The sequence below is a fragment of the Spermophilus citellus genome (genome assembly GCF_964194105.1).
Source record: "Spermophilus citellus genome assembly, chromosome: 10".
NCBI classification, from domain to species: Eukaryota; Metazoa; Chordata; class Mammalia; order Rodentia; family Sciuridae; genus Spermophilus; species Spermophilus citellus.
In genome coordinates, this window is record NC_138197.1 from 126,576,165 (window position 1) to 126,596,058 (window position 19,894).

Below are 19,894 nucleotides of genomic sequence, written 5' to 3' on the forward strand. Positions count from 1 at the left end.
CCAAGGAACACACGCAGGTGCTCAGCAGATAGGCTGGAGCGAGTGCCGTCTGGGGGAGGGGAGATGCTTCCTTTTACATCCTTCAATAAAAAGAACCAAAATAAGCTATGAATAATTTTTTATTTTTGCGTGTGCTGTTTTCTATAACAAAACATGTTGCCTTTAGTAATCGCAAGTTTAAAAAAAAACAATAGAGCGATTAAAAATTGAGTTGGCAGAAGAACAGATAATCCCTGGGAGCCCGCTGCTTTGGGAAATCGCTAGGCTTTCTGGAAAAGCGTCCAGGTCACCTGCCAGAGGCCCATTTCCTTCCCCAGGCCACCCACTTCCTTCCTGGCCCGGCTCAGCCTGCTGCTGCCACCTAGAGGTTGGAGTCAGACATTACCTCAACCCCTCCGCCAGGGCTGTTCCCAGTTCTCATTTTAAGCCCTGGGATTTCAGGGTGAAGATGGAGATTTCCCAGGAACCTGAGGAGAATCCTGTGGGCGCATCTGTGCACAGAGCCCAGTGCAAAATGAGAACGCAGGGCCACCTTGTTAGAAAATTATTGAGAAGTTTAAGAACGTAACAGCAGAGCCAGGCGTGGTGGCGCACACCTGGGATCCAGCGACTCAAGAGGCTGAGGCAGGAGGATCCCAAACTCAAGGCCAGCCTGAGCAACTCAGCTAGACCCTGTCTCAAAATAAGCTAGCGATACTTTGCGCCCAGGTGTGTACATGCATGGGCGTGGATGCACTGTGGGGTGAACCTGTTTGCACAAGCACATGTGCCTATGTGCATGCAGTTGCTTAGGTGGTGGTACCTTGTTCATGCATGGCACACTGTGTGAGTGTGTGCGTGGGGGAGACAGCGGATCCGCGTGCCGAGACGTGCGGTGGTCAGGTATCGGCTCTGGAGAGGCTGCAATGGCAAATGAGCTGGCTCTCGGCACTTCGGCCTCTGTCCAACCTTGGGCACTCAGAGAGCACCAAACTCTTTCAGGACTTCCAGGCCACGTCCCCAGACGCCCCCACCTCCCTGGGGGAATGCCTGCCTGGAGAAGGCACAGGGTGCTCCAGCCAGCACCTGGCCACCGGCCCCTGACCTCCCTTTCTTATGGCGTTTACTAAAAAGGGCTGACAAGTGGCAAGTCCTCCCTTGTCCCTCCCAGATGGCTACGTCCCTCCCATAACTCAGGAGTTTCTTTCTCAAGGTCCTGGCAGCCCTTCCTTTGACACAAAACCATCAGGAAGGACAGGGCCTCTCCGACTCCCCGTCTCTGGGGAGGACGGAGGCCCAACTGTTAGCATGCTGGCTCCCTTGCCCTGTCCTTCTCCCTTTCAAACACCCATTCACCTCTGTGTCAACCAGAAAAAAAAGCTTGGTCCTTTCCCTGAGGTCAGTAACGTCAAACAAAAATTGCAAGAAGCCACTGTTTCAGATCCAGCTCCTGCACTCCACAGAACTGGCTAAAAATCAAAATGGAGTCACTCAGGCCAGAGCTGCACACGGCAGAGCTAAAATTAAGCTCTGAACACCCCAGAAATTATATTAGAGAGCTAACAGACAAAATTCCCAAACATGCCAGTTTCAATGGGCATGAGAAGGAAGTTCCTTGTGCCTTAATCCTGACACCAAAAGTCACCTCCAGTCCCCTGAAGTCAACCAGCTCCTCCTCTGTCCTGCCTTGCAACGAAGGCAACTTTTTTCAGCCCATTTTGGTCTCCAAACCAACCTCCTCCACCAGCTGCTGCAACATTATCTTTTATGGAGTGAAGTCTTGCCTGATTCTAGAATAGAAAATAAAGTTAATTAATATATTTAAATTGTGCACTATTTCCTCTCATAGTGATCGCCAGATGAAATCTGCTTTTGCCATTTTAACTATTGAGCAGCTGGGTTTCTCTGACACTGAGCCCCTGGACCACTCCAGGTGCTCGCCTGGCCCCCATGAGGACACTAAGTGGAGCTTGCCCAGGTGCCAGCCTCAGGGAGGTGGCAGCCAGGAGCCCTTCACCCCGCTGGTGGACCAGGTGAGGTGCTTGGATCCCCCTGGCTCCCCAGAGCTCCTGGTCGAGTGGTCATAGGCTTAATAATGCCCACTGCAATGTCCTCCTCCCTCTCTCCACTGGCTCCTGCCTCTTCCAGGAATAGCTCCTCAGCAAACCTTCGCCTGGGAATCCTAGGGCTCTCTTCTGGGGAGCCCCAATTCTAAGTCCACCCTCTGAGGTGCATCCCCAGCCACTCTGACTGTCCCCAGGGGCTGGTCTTGGAGAGTTTTGCTCGTTTCTTTGTTTGCTTGTTTTACCTCTCGGCATAGGCGGTGGCCCTGCCCACTCGGCCGGGAACCTGACTTCAGCCCCTACGGCTGCCCCCCATCTTTTCTTTCAGCTCCTCAATGGGCATGAGAATGAAGTTCCTTCTGCCTTAATCCTCACACCAAAAAGTCACCTCCGGGAACCTGAAGTTAGCTTCCCTGGTCTTCTTTTTCTCCTTCGAGGGTCAGTTTCTCTGTCCACGTGGGGAGCCTCAGGGGAACCTCTAAAGACTCCAGCCTCTGCCTTCAGCCTCCTTCTGTGGGGGGGAGGGGAGCACGGAGGTCCAGTGGCTTGTGGTCCTGTGCGGGCGGCCACCTGCAAGTGCTACTCGGGGTCGTTTTCCTCGTGGGCAGTGCGCAGCTTTTCCCGGGTTAACATGCATGAACGGAAGGACCTGGGAATCATGGGGGCTGGTTGCACGGGGGCCAGGCAGGGGCTTGGAGATGGCAGCGGGGGACAGGCTGTGGGAACAGGCTGGCGGGAGGGGAGGCAGCAAAACCCTCCACCTGTGACCTCCAAAAGACCCGGTCACCAGGTCACCAACTCCCTTCTCTCCCCTCCCCAGAGATCTGAAACCTTCTACCCTGCACAGGACCCTGTGCTGACGTGGGGATCCTGCAACCTTGACCTCAGGGGGCCTGGGGCCTGGGCTGTGCTTCCACAGCCACCCACCCCCGGGAGCCTCCAGGCTGTACCCTTCCTCCTGACGCTTTCTTCTTTGCACTGAGCTCATCAGTGTCCCCACTGTCACTCAACCCCGTCTCCTCCATGGTGCCACACACTCAGAACATAGTAGGCATCAGTAAATACTGGCTCACCAGAACGACACCTGGACAGGAGAAGCCTGGCCCACCTCCCTGGACAGTCCCCCAACCCCTCTCGCTGGTTGTAACACGGGCACCCCAGGCTCTCAGGAGGCTGGGTGCCCTCACTCAGGTGGAGTGGTGTCGTGCCAGCCACAAAAGCCATGTGCCCCCTCGTCCTGAGGTGGGCTCACTCCTTTGTTATCTGTGGGGGACAGGTTCCAGGACCCTTCCCCACTGCACACACCAAAATCCACGGAAGCTCAAGTCCTTGCACACCCCCACCCCCTGTAGAGGACTTCATGACTAATACACTGTGACCGCCATGGAAACAGGGTCCCTCTGTATTAAAGGAACCAGGATGAGGAGACCATCTGCGGGTGTGAGTGCATATATGATTCTTTTTCCGAGTGTTTCGATCTGTGCTTGGTTGACTCTGTGGACTCATAACCATGGATACTGAGGGTTGGTTGAATTTCTCTGTCCCCAGGTGGAATGCCCATAGCATTGGCCAGAGACTAATGGCCCTTTGGCAGGCAGCCTGCTCTACACATCTGTGCGAGTCAGCTCTGCAGTACTGTAATGAAACACTTGACATCATTAACTTATAAAGAGAAAAAGCTGGGTTTGGGCTCACAGTGTTGGGAGTTCCAGTTCCCAACCAAGTGGACTCGCTGCAGTGGGCCTCTGGGGGGGATGCCGGACAGCCAGGGGGGAGCACAGAGAGGGAGCTAACTGCTCACCTCGTGGCCAGGAAACAAAAAGAAGGGACCCGAGTTCCACAATCCCCTTCAAGGGCACAGCCCCAGTGACCCAAGAAGCTCACACCAAACCCCACTTTCCCAACGGTTCTGCCACCTCCCTAAGGTGCCCCCTTTAATACTGGGACCAAGCCTTTAATACTGGCCCTTGGGGACATTCCACACCCAAATGACAGCAACAGCAGTCCATCTAAGCACCCCGAGAAACACCACTACTCTTCCCAGGGACTTCCTGGGAATTGGGAGCACATTTTCTTGAGAAATCCTTACAATAACCTCCAAGAGGGACCCAGCTGGACCTCGACTACTACGCCCGCAGTGAGGCCCAGCTCTGACCGGCCAGAACCAGCTCTGACCTTCCCATGCCACCTCTTGACTGTGCACCCGCTCTGCTTGTTCCTGTTTATCGCATGGACAGCGACTCCTGGGGCAACAAAGGAAAAGGGTCCGCCTGCCGGGTGCCGTCACGGAGCTGGAACTTGCAAAGCAGGCAGCGTGGAGTGTTCTCAGCGTGGAGTGTTCTCATGGAGAGTAGTCATATATTTGTTGCGCGGAGCCTCAGTTTCATCATCCATAAAGTGGAGCTGTGGGTGGCAAGCAGGAGAGCGGGTGGCAATGCGGTAGGAAGAGGTGGCTAAGTGGTCTGAAGGACCCCTCCTTGTGGGGGCTTTGTGGCTGTTGGTTCCTAAGCGCTGGGCCTGCGATTGGGAGACACTGCCACCAGGGGGCGAGCTGGCCTCAGATTCTAGCCCTGTGCAGCTAGCTCTTCACACCCCTGTGGGGCTGGGGTGCCACCAAGGGAGGTTTGGGGACTGCCCAGGGCAATGGCTGGAGGCAAGCCAGGGCCTCTCCAGGTCCAGGTGCCTTTAAAGTGGCTGGTATTTGCTGACACCTACTATGTGCTGAGTGTTTGGCACCATAGAGGAGACAGGTTGAGTTATCCTTGGGTCACAGGGCTCCCAGAAGAGGAGGTGACAGTGGGGAACATGGACACAGCTGGTTAACTGTGTCCTAGCCCAGAGCATCCTAAGTGGCTTTTGGGGGTGAATTGGAATATAACACGAATTATGAAGTGGGTTCTGAGTCACTGAGCAAATGAAGCCCTTCCTGGATTGAAGGGTGAAGAATTTTTTACAATGTCACTTAATGCTCCCAAGACCTGGTCACACACCTCTGTGAAACTGTGAATCTCACCGTCCAGGGACCTCGAGGCTCATGAGGGCCAGGAATGCTGTTGGGAGGAGCACACCAGTGTTGCTTCCAGGTCTCCTTTAAGCTAAAAAAAAATTTTAAATGATATTTTATTTACTTCACCAGGGGTCACAGCTTCAGCACTTGGGGGGGGGGAGAAAGCTTGATTGAAAAGGCTTCCTCTGAATGTTCTGGAGGCATCTTTAATGGAGGCAGAGCCGTAAACCATGGCACACTGCTTCCCCCATGTCCAAATGGGAATTTCTCGCTCAGACCAGCTCTCCAGCATTGTGTCACTAGGTCACTCTCGGTGGCATTCTGAGTTCTCTCATTTGGAGGCGTCCTGGCAGCTCCCGCAAGGCTGTTTCCGAAAAGTGCTAAGTGGAACGTGACGTCAGGCTTCAGTAGCATCTTCAGGCCGCTCTCCGTCCTCTCCCAGGCGAACCCGGAGCGATAACGGACGGGCACTTCCTACGGCGGCTCCTTCTGCGGACAGTCACTTCCGCCCTTTGTGATGTACAGGGGGACCTCTGAGTGTGTGGCGTGTCCCTCACGATTGTCCTGACTACCCCTTTGTCTGCTCTCCTATTGAAGGACACGCAGGGTCCCTCCCGTTACAGCCCCACCACGGAGCCTCCATGCGTGCAGAGCTCGCCCTGCGCCCGAGGAAGGCCTTCTCCAGGTGCAGAGAGCATTTCCCTTTTGCCGAAGGCTCCCGGGATGTTCTTGGCTCCTAATTCATTGGATGCACGAGAGTCTTCGCTTCCCTCATTTTCGACTACATTTGCATTTAAACATTTGTCAATCTGATGCATTGTTTTAATTTGCATCTGATTATGTGGAATATTGAGCCTATTTTCAACTTCCCCATGCGGCTTCTTCAGTCATTAACCCCTTACATTCACCCAGGCTGCACACTCCTAGGAGGGGGACTGGGTATGAATTCGGGGCCCAGCCCGTTGGGCACCAGCTCTGCCTGCCATTCCTACCTCCCTTGGATCCCTCCTTGGAGCCCGATCTTCCCACAGTCCCACCCAACTCTCCTCCCAGTCCTGGGATCACAGGGACTATGAGAGGTGGGCGTGTGCAGGGTGGAGGTCCAGGGACACTGTGGGACCCCAGGGCGCCACACAAGGAGCCGGCTCAGATCGGTGCCTTCCTTTGTTAGCACCAGCAGGACCCACCCTCCTGCCTCTCTAGAACTTCCTGAGCCACCTGTAGCTCCCCAAATACACTATGCTGGGATTTGGTTCACACCGTATCCTCTGTCTGGGAAGGACACCCCTTTCAGTTCTCCTGAAGGTACCTGTCCATGTCCCAAGATTCATCTCAAGAGCTGCCTCCTCTAGGAAGCCTGGTGCATGACCAGCAGCCCTGTGCAGGTGACACCACGTTCTCCTCCTTGCTTTCCTGGCCCTGTGTGAACCTGATGCCTGTGTCACCTCCTGGACACCTAGTTACTGAGGTACCTGAGGGCAGGTGCCTCGTCTTACCACCTTTGCATTCCCAGCTCACTGGGCAGGGCAGGGCAGTGCAGGAGGAGGTGCTCTGTCCATGTTGGTCGCATGAGTGGAAGAGCCTCAGAACCAGCTTCTTTTGCATCAGACTGGAAATGTCTGAGGTCCAGGGCTGCATTGCACCCATACGGCCCTCCCCATGGCACCTAACAGGGCTGAGCATTTGTGAGGCTCAGAGCACATCTGGTGACACCAGGGCATGATCAGCTGGTGGAGTAGGAGATGGCTTCATTGGAGGCTGCTGCCTTGACCCAGCTGCCTATGGGGATGACCTTGTGCTGCTTCTCCGGCTTCTCCCAGCCTGTTCTTCACCTTCAGGAGGGGGTGACAGTGGCTTGGGGGGCTGGTGTCAGGATGAAGCAAGGTTATGTGCATAAGGCACGTGGCGCGTGAACAATTTTTTGCACCAGGATAGTGGAGCAGTCACTGCCTGAGCAGTGACCCCTTGGGTGACTCCGTTGTCAGGAGCCTGTGTACCAGGCACAGTAGCTACTAATAAGACGAAGTTCATGCAAGTTTGAGGCCAGCCTGGGCATCTTAGCAAGACCCTGACTCCCAGTAAGAGCTTTACAAGGGCAAGGATATAGCTCAATTGAATGCTCCCAGGAGGAGGAGGTGGAGGAGGAAGATCCAGCTTTCCCAGCACCAAGAAAAATCTAGTTACCCAAGAAGGAAGCAGCATGCTTGGGGCCTCATGATAAATCAAGCCAAACCACTTTCCTGTCCTGCACCCTGAACCCACCTCATCTTAGAGTCATTTCCTTTTGGGGGAAAGGGAGTGGTCGGGAGAAGAGTGGGAACATGGCTCCCCTTCTCCTGGCAATGACTGTGTGAGTTTTCCCTCCGCTTTGATTTTTCCACAGCAAGAGGGTCACCCGCTAGACGCTATTCCAGTGGTCTCCAGTGAACCCCATCCACCCAGAACGACTCCTCCTGGAGCTTCCTTGCAGAGTCCAAGTGTGACCGTGTGTCCCTTGGCCATGCTGACCTGTCAGTTCCACGTGCAAGCCTGGATCAGCCCTTGCACTTGGATCTTGGACTGTTGGAAGACTGCTGAGAACCAGAAGCCCAAGACAGCCTCAGAGAGAGGCCCCGGGGAGGGCCAGCCAGCCCAGCCTGCCCCAGCTGGGGTCCCCTCCCTAGCCCAGAAGTCACTGCAGCTGACGCACCAGGGCTGTGGGAGCCCAGGCCACCTTCACGACAGATGCCACCCGGAGCAGAAAGGAGGCGGGCTGCGGAGCCTGCCCTGCTGCACACGGCGGGTAATAAACTGGAGCACAGCAAACCAGGCCCCGGGACGGGAGCACGTGCCCAGTGTGCCCACCAGGACCTGGGTGGGTGAGCAGCGGGCACACTGGGCTTCAGACAGTCCCACCCAATTCTCCTCCCAGACCTGGGATCACAGGGACTGTGAGAGGTGGGCGTGTGCAGGGTGGAGGTCCAGGGACACTGTGGGACCCCAGGGCGCCGGGCAAGGAGCCGGCTCAGATCGGTGCCTTCCTTTATTAACACCAGCAGGACCCACCCTCCTGCCTCTCTAGAACTTCAAGTTCTTGGCTTTGCTCTTTTCTCCATATTTCTCTTCCAGCGCTTTCTGCAAGTTCATGTTCATAGCATTTTTCTGGTGCCACCGTCCTACAGAGAGGAGAGAGAAGCAGGCACAGGTCACCAGCAGCCTCCGGAGGGCCCAGGCCCCAGGGGTGACCCCTGGCCCCTCCAGGTCCACCCAGGGCTCTCAGGTCCACCCAGGTTTCTCTCCAGTCCTCAGGCCCAGGCTCCCCACCTACCCAGGTCGTCCGTCCTCCTGCCGTGCCAGTGGCCTACGTCTCGCACCGATTTCTCAATCACCTCCGGCGTGTAGGAGGCCTTCATGAGACTCTTGGTCTCCTGGGGGGGCCCTGTGGGAGACCGCAAAGAACACCTCAGTGTCCACAGCTGGGGAGGCTGGGCCTCAGTTTCCACTGCTGAGCTGGGTTGTGGCCGTGAAGGGGTACAGGGAGGGGCTCAGCGCAGAGCAGGTGGGGGTTCAAACCCCAGCTCTACTGTCTGTGGACAAGTGTCGCGTCTCTCAGCGCCTCAGTGTCTTCATCTACACCAGGGAGTAAAATTCTCTGGCAAAGTTGGAAAGGTTAAATGATTGGGCATTCAGCGGAGCATCCGACACGTGCTGTTTAATACCTGTATTTCAGAAAATTCATCTCAATACATAAAATTAAAGCCCAAGGAGGTAGGTACCATGGTCACAAGTTGGCAGAAACATCTATCAGAGGACCAAATCCCAAAAGATAGCAAGGACTTAAGTGACCAGAAACAGAGGATGGAGGGACAGCTCAGTGGCAGAATGTTAGCCCCAAAATACCCCATTCTCTACCCTTTTTTCCCCCAGTACTGGGGAGGGAGCCAGGGCCTCATGCATACAGGGCAAGTGTTCTATGGCTCCACCACTGAGCCACGCCTCCGGGCCACTAGACATTTTTTAAAATTTACCAAGTGCTAAAAACAGTTCTAGGGCCTTTATATGAACTTGCTTATTGAATCCTCTCACCCACCTAAGAAGTAATTATGATTACTATCCTCATTCTACTGCTGAGGTCACTGAAACACAGGATGGTTAAGTAACTCGTCTCAAGCCACACAGTTGGTATGTGAAAGGTCTAGGATCTCAACCCAGACCCTGTGCTTCAGCCCCACAGCTTAAGCTATGCTGCTCACGTGGAAAATTCAGGAACATACCAACCTCCAGACTGAGGAAGGAGTGGGAGGGTAAAGCTGAAGCCTTTGATGGTCCTTGTAGTGTTCATGAAAACCTAAATACCTTGATTAACTTTAGAAGTTGCTAGCCATGCCCATAAAAATCTCAAAGGTAACCACCACAGGAACAGGAAGAGCAGCAAAGGACACAAAGTGACCGAGAGGGCTCGGGGGTCAAGCAGGTGTTGAGCATGCGCGAGGCCCTAGGGTGGAGGCCCTAGGGTGAAGGCCCAGCCCCAAGTACATACGTGCAGGATTGAGAGGAAAAGAAAATTCAAGGAAATCCAAAAAATCAAAAGAAAACACAAAATAAGGTCATGGAAATAGAAACAAATCTATCAGCAAGTAGAATAAATATAAATGGGTACGTCCGTTGGTCAAACAACAGTTCATCGGACTAGAGGAGAAAACATCTTCCAGATACATGCTACTTAAGGAGCACTTTTTTTAAAGCACACAATGAGAAGATGAACCGAGGGATGGAAAGAGATCCAGCAACCAAATACTAAGCAAAACTAATCTGGGCCAGCTCTATTTGTAGCAGACAAAATAGACCATCAGGCAACAGCCTGTGAGATATTAAAAAAAAAAAGTTGCAATTCAATAAAGTGACGCGATAATTCTAAACTTGCTGCACTGAAATAATCTCCAAATAGAGCAAAACCAACAGAGCTACCAGGAGAAACAGGCAGATCTGCCAACACAGAGGAAGAGTGCAAGGAGCTCTCTCAGTAATTAATACATCAAGCACAGAGTATTTAGAAGGCGTGACAAAATCAGGGCAGAGTGAGTGACAAGCCTGCTCTTTTCTAGCAGATGAACGCAGAACCCTGGACTCAGGAGGTCATTTCAGGCACACACAGGTCATCTACAAAGGTGACCGCCAGTTGGCCTATAAGCACCCCTCCACCATTTCAAAGGACAGGACCCGTCCCGGGCTGTGTCCTCCTGCAGGTGTCCCGTGGAGCCGGAAGCCATGTTTAAAGCCATCTTTAGAGTCTGGTGTCTCTGACTGGACGTGCTTATGTAACAGAATGCTAAGTTTGGGCTGAAGCCTTCCTTCAGTCCTGTCCACGGTCACAGATCAAAGCCACCCAGAAACCCGCTCCTCGGATGGGACTTGACAGCAGGTGTCTAACAGGTGCTGTCAGATGGCTAGATACCGGAAAACCATCCGGCCAGGATAACCGGAGAGGGTTCCGCGGTCTTCAAGGTTCTGAGTCGCCCCTGCCCAGGTGGAGGTGGTGACCACCTCCCCCTTTCACCTCAAGTCTGATTAGTGGGGCCTTGTGAGGCCAATTCAGGAGGCTGTCTGAAGACAAGGGCTCGGGGGCCACCAAGGCTTTGACCAGCCATGGCCAGCCGTGCCCCACACTGCAGGATGCATAGATGTTTCTAGAGACCAGGTCAGCCAGTGGAGAGAGGATCATCCCAGAGCCCCGACCCCAGGCCTTCAGAGGGCTGATGGGTACCAAGAGGAGACGTGCTGCAGAGGACACCCCCAAACCTGAATCATCAGGAAGCCAGGGGGGTGCTGGCAGGATGGTGGATCCCTGGCCCTCAGAATGCACAGCATGGTCTCAGTGGGGGCTCTGTGGACCCCACAAAAACACCCAGGGAAGGAACGCTGGGCTCCAGGCCCCTGACATCAGACAAGATGGCAGGAACAGAAACACACCAGGCCACCTCAGGGCCCCACCCACCCACCCTGTGTCCTTGGGGCTCAAACTGCAGCCGGGAAAAGGTCAGCCCCAGCCAGCCCTGCACCAGGGTGGCCATCCACCTTCTCGGTCCTTCTTCTGACTGTGGTTCCTTAACCACATCACCGCTCGGACGTGCTTTATTAGTAGATCTAAGCATGATACGATTATTGAAATTTTATCTTAAAAACTCTACGGGCAGCTGCTGCTGCTGCAGTCATACTTTAGAAAGGCGGAAACAGGTAGAAAGGGAGAGAGAACTCGGCCCTGGGCACAGCCTGGGCTCTCAAACACCAGTTTCCTGTGATCTTAAGCAAGTTTTTAAATTGTTCCATGCCTCTAATTTTCTTTTTTCCTATCTGAAAAATAAAAGGGAATTGCAGCATTTACACCCAGGATTCTTGTAAAAATGAAACTGTCAAGTACTGAGAGCGGGGCCCGGCAGACACTGCATGTGGCCCCTAAAGGTAGCCGTTCTCACTACCCCAAAGAAGCCCCAGAGAATTACAAACGGTTACTGGAACCAATAGGTGAGCTGAGCATGCTTCTGGATATAAGATTAATATACAAAAATAAAAACCGCAAAGTGAGAAAACGTGACTATTTCTTTTTGATGCTGGGGATTGAACCCAGGGCCTCAGACATGCTGAGCACGCACTCCACCACTGAGCGGTATCCCCAGCCCCAGAACATGCAGTTTTTAAAAAGACCCCATTTCTAGTAAATGGAAAACAATTTTAATAAAAATAAGAGAGATTTTCCTAAAGAAATCTAATAAAAAACTGCACAATCTTTATAGAAAAAAAAATTACCAGGGGGCTGGGGATGTAGCTCAGTTGGTAGAGTGTTTGCCTTGCATGTACAGGGCCCTGAATTCAATCCCCAGCTCCACCACCAAAATTTAAAAAAAAGAAAAAAAATTACAAAATGGTATTGATATTAAGAATTTTAAATTAGTGGAGTTGTATACCAACCACATTTATAAATTGGAAATTTTATTATCCTAAAGCTGACACCCACCCCCTAAATTGAACTGGAGATTCAAATATACTTCCAATCAAAATCCCAGCCAGGGGCTGGGGATGTGGCTCAGTGCGAAAGTGCTTGCCTGGCATGTGTGAGGTCCTAGGTTCAAATCCCCCAGCACCAAAAAAAAAAAAAAAAAAAAAAAAAAAAACAAAAAAAAAAAACAACCAAGCTGATTCTGAAATGTGTGCACAAGAGGAACGCAGGCCACGGCCGCTGGTGGCAGTGGCGGGTGCAGGAGGTAACAGGTGAGCAGATGTCGGACTCCACCCAACACCTGGGAATTGAGAGTGTAATATCAGACCCCTGGACAGAGAGAGAGAGGGCTGGAAACCCATCCACACTCATGTGGAAACTTGACAGATGACTAAAGCCCCTCTGCTGGTCACTGGAGCAAGGCGGAACTCTTCAATAAGAGGAACAGAGATGATGGCTCATCACAGAAAGAAGGGATTAAAAACGAATCCCCACTTCACACCAAGGCAGAAATCAACTCCCGGCGGATTAAGGACTTAGATGAGAAAAGCAAACTGAGAAGCGGTTTACAAGAGTCTAGGAGGGATGATCTCCGTGACTCAGCACGGGACAGGATTTCTCCCACTGGCTCCTCCTGCGCTGTCCCTGTGTCTCTGTGTGCCCCGCGGCAGCTGTTCAAGACCAACGGCTGGAGATCAACCTCGATCCCTCCCTCACGCCCCACACCCACTCTTAGCACATTCACCCCAGTCCTCCTCCACCTCCAAGGGATGCTTCCCCACACCTTCCCGAGCACAGGGCGCCCTCCAGATTTGTGCAGTGCCCCAGCCTGGCTCCCAGACGGAGGGCTGTAGTTGGGATCTGTTACACGCTCCAGGGGCCCTGTGTAGGAGCTTAGTACCCAGCTTGGGGGTCCAGGCAGGTGGTGGAAATGCCAAGCGGTGGGGCCTGTGGGAGGTCTTAGATTGGAGGGTGTGGGACCCTGGCTTCCCTCTTCGTCTTTTGACGCTCCCTGCTGCGAGCTGAGCAGCTTCCCTCACTGCTCCTGCCTTCAGAGCTGCCTCTCCACAGGCCCAAAGCAACCAGAAACCAGAAACACCAAAACTCTGAGCCAAAATAAACCACTTCTCTTTATAAGTGGATTTTTTTTTCAGGTATGTGTTACGGTAACAGGAAGCTGCCTGACACACCAAGCCCCGGTCCCCTGTTCCATCTGGGATCTAGCAATCCCCTCTCCTCCTCCCTGTTTCTGCCCTACCTCTCCCTTATGTCTATCCACAGCCCAGCAACAGGAGTGATCCTCTCACTACATCACACTAGCCCATCACCCTGTTAAAACCTAGCGTGGCTTCTGTGGTAGTCAGCTTTCCGTCACTGTGACAAAGTACTTGAGAAAAAAACAACTTTAAAGGAGGAAAATATTTACTTTGGCTCATGGCTTCAGTCTGTAGACAGCCATCTCTGTTGCTGTAGACACAGGAGGGAGAGAACTTAATGGCAGAAAGGAGGCATGAAGGAGCAGCTCATGACAGCCAGGAAGCAGGGAGAGAGAGGAGAGGCCAGGGACAGGATACAGTCCCCAGAGAGACACACCCTCGCTTCAACTAAGTTCCACTTCCTACAATTTCCACCATTTTCTTAGAGTCCATTCAAACTATGAATCCATCACTGAATTAATTTGCAGATGAGGTCAGAGCCCTGGTGATCCCATCACTTCCCTGTCACCATAGATGCTCTGGGGACCAACCTTCTACATGTGAGTCTTTGGGGAACATTCCAGATCCAAACCATCACAGCGTCCTATCTTCCAGGGCCTTCGTGATCTAGCCTGCTGCCTCTCTGACCTCTCCCGCTGCCTTCCTGACAGCCCGGGAGCCTCACCCACCTTGGGCAGCAAGTGCCAGGACCAGCCCTGGAGGCCGGCCCCAAGAGGCCGTGCAGACGGGGCACAGACACAACACGCTGCAGGGTGAAGCCCTGGCACAGCATCTGCTGATTTCCAGGGTGTAAACGGGGCTCCTGGGCCAACTTCAGGCAGCGTTTCTGTGCCAATCAGTTCAGGGAAGTGGCACAACCAGCCCTTGTGAGCTGGTGCAAGCTGTTCCGAGCGGCTTCCAGCGCACCCTTGGCTCAGTGCCCACTGCCCGGCTGGGTGATGGGGACACAGGTGTTTTAAAAGCTGATTCTTTTACACATAAACATTATAAGTTTACAACTGGCCAAGAGAGAGGGGAGGGCAGGACCCCGGGGGGAAAAGGGAGGCCAATCTGCGCGGTGTCCCTGCTCCTCACTCCCAGCACCACCCCTTCTCCAAGCTCAAAGAGAAACCCAGAAAGGCTTCCCATGGGTGTCTGGTTCCTCCGGTGACGGGGACCCGTGCCAGGGAGGGGAGGCCTCCCAGGTCCCGGGCGCCCTGGCCGCTGGAGGAAGGGGGAGGGCTGAGGGCCAGAAAGAGCAGACCTTCTGCCAAGACACTGGGCTGCAGAGTGGGGACCGAGAGGAGCCCCTGCCCGCTGGCCGCGGACGCCTTCTGCACACCCAGGGAACCCTCGGGAATGGCCAGGGAAGTGACTGGCCCGGGGGGGGGGGGGGAATCTTTGGAGGCCGAAGAACACCCTGGACGTGAGCTCCCTTCAGACCACCCAGCGGGGGACACAAGGGGTCTCCATCCTTCCTGTGAATGGAGCTGCTGTGTCCCCGCTTGGCCACACAGGACTCCATGGCTCCACGAGAACCCTTTGTAAATGGCCCGGCCTCCAGGGCACCCTTCTGTCCCCCCCAGATGGGGCCACCCCAGGCTCTAGCTAAGAGAGCAATGGCCGGGCACTCTCCACGCGCCACAGGCCACGTGCCACAGGCCACGCACCACCTTCGCGTCTTCATGCAGTCCTGCCCACCCCGCTGAGGGCCACACTGCCCTTCCAACTTACGGCACTGAGGAGGCAGCTGAGGCCCAGAGAGGGCGAGGATCCTGCCTGGGGCCAGGTTCAGAGCTGAGCTTTGAACCCAAGAAACCTCATGTTGTCACTGTAACCAAAGGTGCCCGGGCCAGGGATGCCCGGGCTTCCGACTGGCAGATTAAGAAATCAGGGGTGTCTGGAGGTTCGGGGAGGGGCGTCTGGCAAGGGGGCAGCTGCATGGGCACCGGCTGGCCAGGGGACAGGATGCTCCCAGCGCCCCAGGCCTGGCATGGAGGAAGCCCTCGGCGTCTGGAGTGGGCGCCATGGGGTGCACCTTGGGCTCTTTGGCCCCACAGGGGGTGGAAGCCCCCGAGCCTCCCCTGCCCCACCCCCTGGGGACCACAAGCCCTGCCCATGCCCTTTGGCCTGACCTTGAAATAAGTTTGAGCGCATGTTGTAGCCCAGGTCATAGTAGTCTGAAAAGATGGAGGAGATTTCCGAAGAGCTCTTGGTCCTGCTGGGCCACGAGCTTGCCCTCCTCTGGCCCTCCAAGACTTCACCGATGACCCCTTGAGCCTGACGGGGGGCAGAGACCAGGGATGGCAACGAGCCCCAGCTCCCTCCTAACTCCTCCTCCCTCCAACCCCCCTCAGCCTGCAGCCCCCCACCAGCCCCCAGGGCTGGGAGCCAAAGAGACCAGGGAGGGGGCATCAGGAATGGCAGGACCCCAACTCCCCGCATTGAGCACCTACTATGTGCAGCCTCAGGAAGCGTCTTCATGGGGTGACACTACTTTTGCCCTCTTATAAATGGGGGAACTGACCCCAGGAGGCCAGACCTGCCCAGCGCACACAGCTAGGGAGCCCCAGAGACCCAGCTTGCCACTGCGATTGAGTGTCACAGGTCAAAGTCCTCCGCGTCCACCCAGGACAACTCCTCCCTGGTGCCCAGGGTAAACTGAGGCCCAGGAGTTGAGCTCAGGCCTAGGAAGCAGGGAGACCAGGTCTGCCTGGGGCAGCTGCTGACTCTGGCCAGTCCTGCTCCTCTAGGGGCCGCCGTGTCTCTACTTGCAAATTATGGGGAGGGGTCTTGGGAGCAGCTCTCAGCTGGCTCAAGGACACTCCAGGGCCATGGAGGCTAGAGAGAGAAGTGACACCTTCCCCAGGCTGAGAGGGGCAGTGTGACGCAGTGACAGTCAGCTGCAACAGCCACACGCCCCTCCAAGTGGCACAGAAGGTGGGGGATGGCAGTCTCCCAGATTGTCTGATGGGCCGAGTTGCTGGCCTCCAGGTGACAAATGGGCGGGGCCTGACCTGCAGTGTTCGTGAGCACAGTGGGACCCCCAAGCAGGTCCTCACCCGCTGAGCTCTGGCTTTACCCTTTACCCTCCTTCAAAAAGGAAGCGGTGACCCCCACCCGGCCTGGAGGTGCGATGAGGGTCAAATGGCTTCGAAAATAGGCCTCAAAGCCAGCACAGGAGGGACGTAGCCCCTGACTGAAGGCAGCGGAAGGCAGATGTCATCTCAAGCTTCAGTAGTGGCTGCCTACAGGGTACTCGGCGGCAAGAGTGCCAGCAGCCACTGGTCATGTCTGCCATGAAGGCAGGCTGGGAGCGAGGGGCAGGCAGGCCGTGAGTTTGTCACCCTGACCTAGTCTGACGGCTTCACTGTACCGAAGTCAAGACTGAAGCCCAGAGAGGCAGAGTAAGTTACCCAAAGTCACTCAGTATTCACGGGCAGAATCTGGATTCAAACCTAGGTCTGTCCACCCCCAGTAAGTGCCTGTCCGCTGGATGCTCCGTCTTTAGGAGACTCGTTCAGGTGGAAAACATCCAGTTTCAAACAAAAGGCTCATCATTGCCATGTCATCCAGAGCCAGGGCTCCAGAACCTGCCATCACAGACTGAGTCCCTGTTCCACACAACTGGGAAGGGGTAATAAGAGCACCTCCCCCAGGGTCGTTGGAAGGATGAAATGAGTGGTCACTGTGAGGAGTTTGAACCGAGCCCAGCACCTGGCACGTAGCAGGTGCTCACTAAACACTGCCTTCTAATCTGCTGCCCTCAGAAGCAGGTTCCTCTGTACCCTCACTGTGAGTCCCCACAAGTAGCCCTCCCCCACCTCCTCCTCCTGTCCCCTGCTTGGACACCTGCTCCTCAGAAACCAGCTGGTCCACCACTTTGCTCCCGAACTTGTGGCGGATGTTCTCAGGAACAGCACTGCTCTTCCGGCTCACGGGCGCCCCCCTGTGCTCCTGGGTCCTGGATTTGGGGCCTTCATTCGGCTGAGCCCCCTCTGTGCCCCCTCTCAGGGCCCTCGGCGGTGGGTCCATACACAGAGGTTCCCTGCTGGCAGTGCTCAGAGACAGAGGCGGGATCTCCGGGTGGCTGCACTCCAGGGAGCTGCCTTGGGTGCTCCTCAGGGAGAGGGGGACCTGGTACTTGAACTTGGAGGGGTCCAGGGAGTTGCAGGCAGCGCCCCAGGGGACTGCATCCTTCTGGGCCTCCTTGTTGTTCAGGTGGGCCAAAGTGGTTGCTCCTGAAGGGGGGGGAGACAGAGGGACAGAGCAGGAAGAGGGGCAGAGGCAGGGAGGGGGGCAGAGCCCAGAGACCCGGGAGAGGGAGGGGGAGGAAGGAGACGGGCGGGAGAAGCCAGTTGGCAGCCAGGCCCAGCATGGGGGTCCCCACGCTGCTATGGCCACCCGCTGGCCAGCCCTGAGGCCCAGCCTGTGACCTTGAGGAGGACTGGCCTCCCTGGGCTCTTGTCTCCACCGCATCCTCAGTTCCCTTCCTCATGGTGAACCTGTAGCCACCCACCCAGGGCCTCGGCAGCCCTGGGACTGGCAGAAATCTCGGCTTAGTCAAGTCACACGCCAAGAAGGAGCCAGAGCTAAGGCCTCAGCTCGCCAGCGTCCACCCCGTCCTCCCTCCAGCTGCCCACACATCCCCACCTGGTCTCCCCCCCCATCCTACCCCTGACCCCAGGGCCAGCAGATCCCTGCCCTCGCCCTGGCTCCAGACCAGCCAGGAGCGGCTCCCCTACCGTCCCCAGAAGCCCTGTAACGTCCCACCTCCCGGCCTCTGTGCAGGCTGCCCACTCCCTGGAAGGACAGTCCCTGCTTTTCTAAGTCAAAATCCCACCTTTCCTCCAAATGCAGCCAAGTCCCCCCAACACCCACCCGAGCAGCAGGCCAGCCGCACCCCAGCTCCCAGCTCCCGGCACACAGTGTGCCTCTCTCAGGAGGCTGCGCTTCTGCCTGCAGGGGGCAGTCGGCTGTCCCCTGCTAGAGAAGGGGAGGGTCACGGAGACCCCTGTGGGGAGTGCCCTGGCCATCACAGCAGGCACAGGGTGCATCAGGGGAGAGTGGGCGCACCAACGCTAAGGGGCTCGAGAGGCGCCACCCCCGTCCAGGCCGAGACGCCCATTTGCTCATCTGGACGCCTAGCTCCCCCGGCCAACCCGGGGCCGGCTGGCGGTCTGACCACCACTGCTCTCCCTTAGTGACGGGCAGTACCGGGGCCCCTGGGAACCAGCTGGACCACAACTCTGAGTCCAAGTCCCAAGGATGGTCCCTCTTTCCTTCCCACTCCACAAACTGGAGGCCGGGCCCCCACAGCCACCCCATCCTCAGCCCACGCTTGGGGACGTCCCTCCAAACGTTCTAGAAGGGTCCTGCAGGCCTCTTGAAAGAGGCTGGTCCTGCTTCCTTTGGTTATAAACAAGATCAGGTTCTGTGCGGTGCTTTGTAACTCGCTGTTAAGGAAACAGCCCAGAGCCCGGGCCCCCTGCCGACGGTGGCCACCCAACTGCGTGGCACAGGGCCACCCCGGGGCCTGGACGCTGCCCACTGCTGGGTGTCCGCCCTGCTCCAGGTCAGCTTTACAGAAAAGGCTGCCGAAGCTTCCCTGGGGCTCCGTCTCCCTCTCAGAGACTCTGTCTGCTGTGCTACCCCCACCCCGTGCTACCCAAACCTGGGCCTGGCTCCCTCAGGCCCTGCCCCGTCCCCCACCCAGGGCAGCCAGGTCCTTCACTGCATTCTCCCTGCAGAGTGCCTGAGACGAGGGACCTGAAATGGGGATGATTCCTGGCCACCCCCTGGGAGCCCCTCGAAGCCCCGGACGCGCCCTCGCGTGTCCCTGCACCCGTCTTACCTGTTCGGGGGCCTAGCTCCATGGACTCTTGCTATGGGACAGGTAATCCCAAGGTCAGTCCTGTAGACAAAGCAGACGTTCAGCGTCTCAGGTGACAGTGTCCATCAACAGGGTCATAGCAGAGCCCGGCCGCACGGCTACAGAGCCCCAGCGGCTCCTCCCCGCTCACGGAGCTGCTGCTGGTGCCCCTTGGCACACCTAGTCCCCAGGGTCCCTGGAGCCACCCATTTGCCTGGCACAGGGCCACCTCCTGGGCCCCTGCAGGCTCTGCCCTCTGTAGAAAGCCCTGGACACAGAAGCACCAGGGCCTCAGGGCCTTTGTCACCGAGCCTCGGGACCCCGGCTCCTCGCTCCCTGCACCACTATCCCCCCCGGAGCCCGAGCAGACCCCTGGCTGTGGCGCACATCACCCAGTCGCCACCCAGAATGACGTCCCCTGCAGACAGGATTTGACCCCTTTTACCAGGGAGCCTTCAGGGGGAGGGAAGGGAAGCGCCCAGCCAGCCTGGAAGGGCAGAGAGCGGGAACCACCCGGGACTCCTCCCTGAGGGCAGGCTTCCATCTTTCTCCCATTTCCTTATCTACATCCTCTTATCACTCATGGGCTTTGCCACAGTGTGAATGAACCAACAGCTGGCGCTGCCCGGCATCTCGAGGAGTAAGACCCAGAGAGGCAGAGAGACCTGTGTAAGTCACCCAGCACACTGGTTTGCTGGTAAGCTCGAAGCAGGTAGGAACCAGTTCCATTTTATTCCCTTGAAAAACTGCCGAGCAAAACACCCTATTAATTTTGAATTTTCCTAATTATGAGGAGGGGCTGCA

The 19,894-nt window shown here is 55.9% G+C and overlaps 1 protein-coding gene across 1 annotated transcript; it reads right to left on the reverse strand.

The window, feature by feature from the left end:
- Positions 1 to 8,097: 8,097 nt before the first annotated feature.
- Positions 8,098 to 19,402, reverse strand: CIMIP4 (ciliary microtubule inner protein 4). The gene is made up of 5 exons (XM_081311599.1): positions 19,073 to 19,402; positions 17,071 to 17,459; positions 15,354 to 15,498; positions 8,357 to 8,467; positions 8,098 to 8,204 (listed from the first exon to the last, which is right to left on the reverse strand). Exons 1-5 carry the CDS (start codon positions 19,092 to 19,094, stop codon positions 8,107 to 8,109), a joined length of 765 nt encoding a protein of 254 aa, XP_081167725.1. The 5' UTR covers positions 19,095 to 19,402; the 3' UTR covers positions 8,098 to 8,106.
- Between the last annotated feature and the right edge of the window lie 492 nt (positions 19,403 to 19,894).